Below are 5,000 nucleotides of genomic sequence, written 5' to 3' on the forward strand. Positions count from 1 at the left end.
CAAAACAAAGAAACCCCCAAATTTCCCGCCAACCGAGGCAGGAGACCCCCAACGCCATCTAGGGCTGGTCGACGGAAACACCGCGACGGAGCCGAGCGAAGTCCTCGAACTCCAGGTCCTCGCCGCCCGTGTAGCCGCTGTCGGGGCGCGCTTTGCTGACTCCACCTGCAGAGGGCGAAGAGGGAGGCGGTCAGGGAGGGGGGGGGGAGGGGGGGTCCTGGGGATTTCTCTCGTGCTGGGTGGTTTGTGTGTGTATCTATTCGTTCATTTGTGCGTGTGTTGGTTTATTATTACTGATGTTGATATATATATATATATATATATATATATATATATATATATATATATATATATATTGTCGTGGTTATTATTATTGTTATAATCACATTATTATTGTTATTTTTAATAACATCATTATTATTATCATTATCTACATTACTATTAATAGTGATAGTATCATTATTATTATTATTATTATTATCATTATTATTATTATTATTATTGACATTATAATAGTAATAATAATAATTATGATAATAATAATAATGATAATGATAATAATGATAATAATTATGATAACGATTATCATTATCACGTTTGTTATCATTATTATATGACCATTATTATCATCATTATTATCAATACTATTGTTATTATTTAATTATTATTATAATCGTTATTATCATCATTCTTGCCATCATCACCATTATCATTACCATTACTACCATTATTCCAATTAGCCAAACCAGACAAACACAACATCCCAAACATACTCCCATCCTCCCGACACCAACACCCACACACTCCCCGCAACCTAGAGGACTCACCAGGGGTAGGGTGCATCAGCTTGAAGCACAGGTCAGCGGTCAGGTCACCTCCAATGGCGCCGCAGTTAGCTTTCACTCGCATGGAATAAGACACGATAATACCACAGGAATCGTTGACGTTTCTTCCCGAGGCGGCGACGGTGGAGGAGGCCAGGTTGGCGTCGGAATCCTGGAATGGCGGGAATGGGAATGGTCAGCGGCGATGGGGATCTAGAAGGAGATGGGAAGGTGGGAATGGGAATGGTCAGCGGTGATGAGGAGCTGGAGGGAGATGGGAAGGTGGGAATGGGAATGGTCAGCGGTGATGGGAAGGTGGGAATGGGAATGGTCAGCGGTGATGGGGATCTGGAGGGAGATGGGAAGGAGGGAATGGGTTGGTCGGGGAGCTTCTGGTGTTTGGTAGGGCGTTGTGTTTCGATGTGTGTGTGTGTGTGTGTCTACCTGTATATATAAATATATATATTGTTTATTTGTTTATATACATACATAGTATAAATGACTGACATCAAAAGCACGAATATTGTATGAACCTTTTCTTTTCGCTGTTCAGGCACGCTACAAATCAGAAAATAACAAACGCAAAACAGGGTCAAATCTCGAGTGAAAAATACCATTGAACTTTCTAAACAAGAGAACATCAATAGTCCTTCTTCATATCAATATGTCTCCCTTGTATTTGATAAAAAGGGTGACACACACACACACATACACACACAAGGCTATCTATCTATCTATCAATCGGTACCTTCAGCTTGCCGTCGAGAGCAATGCCGACTTTGCTCTTGTTGGACGAGGCGAGAGGAGTGAGGTTAAAGGTCTTCTGCAGGCTCGTTCCCGGCGTGATGGGGCAGCCCTCCTTCGATTCAAGAGAAGCCACCTAAAGAGAAAATAAACATTCTTCTTAGAATATTCATTTTGTTTAGTCTTTCATAGTCCATGATTCAGCTCCGAAGAGTAATTGAGTCGTATGAATCAGCTGACGATTTGTTCAGCATATATATATTATATATTATACATATATATTGTATATATCTCCATCGGGCTAGACGTACCTCGCGGGTGAAGTGGCTGTTGGTCATGGTGACTTCGACGTGCTGGATGATGGAACACTTGATGCTCTTCACGGTCTTCTTGCTGCCGTTGTTGATGTTGAGGGTGGCGGTCACTTGGTCCCCGTGGTAGTAGAGCTCCTTGTCGAGCGTCACCTCCATGTTGACCTTGCCGGAGGAGAGAGCGAAGCCCTTGGACACGAGGGTGCTGGGCTGGCGCGAGGTACCCGAGATAGGGGAGTACTGCACCTTCCTGACGGCGAGGGTGACGGAGTTGCGCTTGTGGGGCCTCTCGTTGGAGTTGTCGCCCACGAAGACGGAGAGCTCGTAGATGACGCCGAGGGGTTTGCTCTGCCGAAGAGGAAGGGCCTGTGAGTACGATCTGATAATGGGCATGGGTGTGATATAGATTTGTAAAGATGCTACCTGAGCCAATGCGCGCTGTGCACGCTGAAAGAAGCCTTAGCCTCGTCCTCCTCACCGTCTCATCGTCGCCCGAGTGGAGCTGGACGGAGCAGGGGGCGGTGTCGGGAAGAGTCACGACGAAGGGGTAGGCGTTGGCCCCGAGTTTCTTCACGAGGCGCTCCTGGACGGCTGTGGGCTCGCGGGAGTCAGTGCTCGGGTACACCTGCTGGGTGGTCAGCTGCATCACCTTACTGAAGTTGACGCCCATGACTTCGTCCTCCTCGCGACCGAAACGGTACGTGACCGTAACCTTTGGGATGCGAAGAGATCGACATAACTGGTATTAGAATCACATAAACGTAACGTAATGAAAAATGGCGATACGGCATACATATGTATAAACTTCACTCGATCCTACACAGTAAAGCGCTATTGTCACATGTTCTTTAGAAAGCAGCAGAGGTACTCACGGCGGCGAAGACCTTACGGCCCCGGAGGTAGTCATTGTCGCAGACTATGACTCCATCAACAGGTTCGGTCGAGGTGGTGTTGTCCACGAAATCGCGGCGACCTAGGTAGACGGTGATCTTACCTGTAAAAAAGAGATATGGTAGTTACTTGAGTAACTTTTTCCTCGGAACATATCCAAACAGTTCACAAAACCATACCTGACAGTACTGCTTTTATGACTGCCTGGTTTCCAGAAAGTAAGAGAGTAAATTATAATGAACAGAAGCATGTTTTAGATGATAAGCAAACCATCGAAAACACACCTTTGATATACACTTCCACTGATCAACATGGAGATCAAAATTAGCGCTGCTGGCAAGAAATAAAAGAAATAAAAATTTCTTCTGTTTCACCCGCATGGTATACAAATCTTGGTTACTGAATCTGCCCCATGCACTTTGTCTAGCCAGAGTATATGTAGTGGCTAAGACTGTGGAACTACCTTCATCTGAACTAAAAATGATGATATAGAACAAACGAACGTCCCGTAGTTAGAACAGTAGAAGCACACTGTCAATCGTGCGCGAGACAGCCAATTACGTCTAAACATACCGTCTTATAAAGAGAGCGAAACACTGAAATCCGATTCGATTATACACATAAGAATATGCAACAGGAACACGAAGGGAAGGACAAGAAAACGCATCTATGTGTTTTCTCATCCTCCCCTTCGCTGTTCCTGTTGCAATCTGTTCGTCATGAATTCCACACACATGAATATATATATATATAACAAGGGCCACCACGTCGGGCATTCGGACCTCTTCAAGGCACCGCGCCTCGCCCTCGCCGCGTGCCCCAAGACGGAGACACCTCCTCGCAAGTACGTACCATTGGGGGCGGTTTTCTTGAAGACTTTCACGGCGTTCACCATCGAGGCAGGAGATCGGTTCTCTTACAGGAAGAACGAAAGAGTCGGAATATGTTCTCGGAGCGTCAGACGACAACGGGATGAGTGCGGAGGCGTCAACAGTAGCTTTTAAGGGAGGGTTAATCCGGTTAAGAGTCCGGGATCCGTCCCACCTTCTTTCACCCGACTCCTTTGTACTTCGAAACTTCTAAGGTTTTGTTTATACGTAAGAAAATACTTGGGTTATGTAAGTTTACTCGATTCTGTGTACAAGAATTACATGAGTACAAGGCGAAAAATACACACACACACGTACACACACACACACACACACACACACACACACACACACACACACACACACACACACACACACACACACACACACATATATATATATATATATATATATATATATATATATATATATATATATATAAATGTATATATGTATATATATATATATATATATATATATATATATATAAATGTATATATGTATATATATATATACATATATATATATATATATATATATATATATGTGTGTGTGTGTGTGTGTGTGTGTGTGTGTGTGTGTGTGTGTGTGTGTGTGTGTGTGTGATAAATATGTATATATGTATATGTATGTATATACATACATACATATATAAATATATATATTTACATATCTATCTATCTATATATCTATATCTATCTATCTATCTATCTAATCTATCTATCTATCTATCTATCTATCTATCTATCTATCTATCTATCTATCTATATATATATATATATATATATATATATATATATTTATGTATGTATATACATATACACACACACACACACACACATATACATATCATCTTATCTTTACGATATCATTATTATTGTTACCATTATTGACACCATTATAATTGTTATCATTGTTGTAATTATTTTTATTAATATTGGTATCATTTACATTATCATTATTATCATTATTATCATCATCATTGTTATCATAATCACTGCTATTGCTATCATCATTATTGTCATTAATATAATCATAATAAAATCAATTATTATAATCATTATTATTATCATTATAAATACTATCATCATCGTCATCATCATTTTTTTCATTTTTTTGCTATTATCGTTCTTACTATTATAGTTTATATCATCATTACTATCTTTTGAATTACTGCCATTGTTATTATTAGTGTTTTATTATCATTATTCGTTAGTTGTAGTATTACAGTTGTTTTATCACAATTTTATCATCATCATTAATGGATTGTTCGTATCATTATAATTATTATCATCATTGTTTTATCATTACTATCATTATAATTATCATCATTGTTTTTATCATTATTATCATTGTAGTTA

General features: G+C 40.3%; 1 protein-coding gene across 1 annotated transcript in view; it reads right to left on the minus strand.

Annotated features, from left to right (window-relative positions):
* The window catches only part of LOC113828910 (arrestin homolog), a 4,686-nt gene extending 953 nt beyond the window's left edge, over nt 1-3,733 (minus strand). Inside the window, exons 1-7 of the mRNA XM_070140300.1 lie at nt 3,623-3,733; nt 2,752-2,873; nt 2,358-2,591; nt 1,880-2,227; nt 1,573-1,704; nt 828-996; nt 1-165 (exon numbers count right to left, since the gene is read on the minus strand). The exon at nt 1-165 is cut by the window's left edge and continues 953 nt beyond it. Coding sequence (XP_069996401.1) covers nt 59-165; nt 828-996; nt 1,573-1,704; nt 1,880-2,227; nt 2,358-2,591; nt 2,752-2,873; nt 3,623-3,665 — 1,155 coding nt within the window. The 5' untranslated portion in view covers nt 3,666-3,733 and the 3' untranslated portion in view covers nt 1-58. The remainder of the gene's footprint in view (nt 166-827; nt 997-1,572; nt 1,705-1,879; nt 2,228-2,357; nt 2,592-2,751; nt 2,874-3,622) is intronic.
* Between the last annotated feature and the right edge of the window lie 1,267 nt (nt 3,734-5,000).

The sequence above is a fragment of the Penaeus vannamei genome, chromosome 26, assembly GCF_042767895.1.
Source record: "Penaeus vannamei isolate JL-2024 chromosome 26, ASM4276789v1, whole genome shotgun sequence".
Lineage (NCBI taxonomy): Eukaryota > Metazoa > Arthropoda > Malacostraca > Decapoda > Penaeidae > Penaeus > Penaeus vannamei.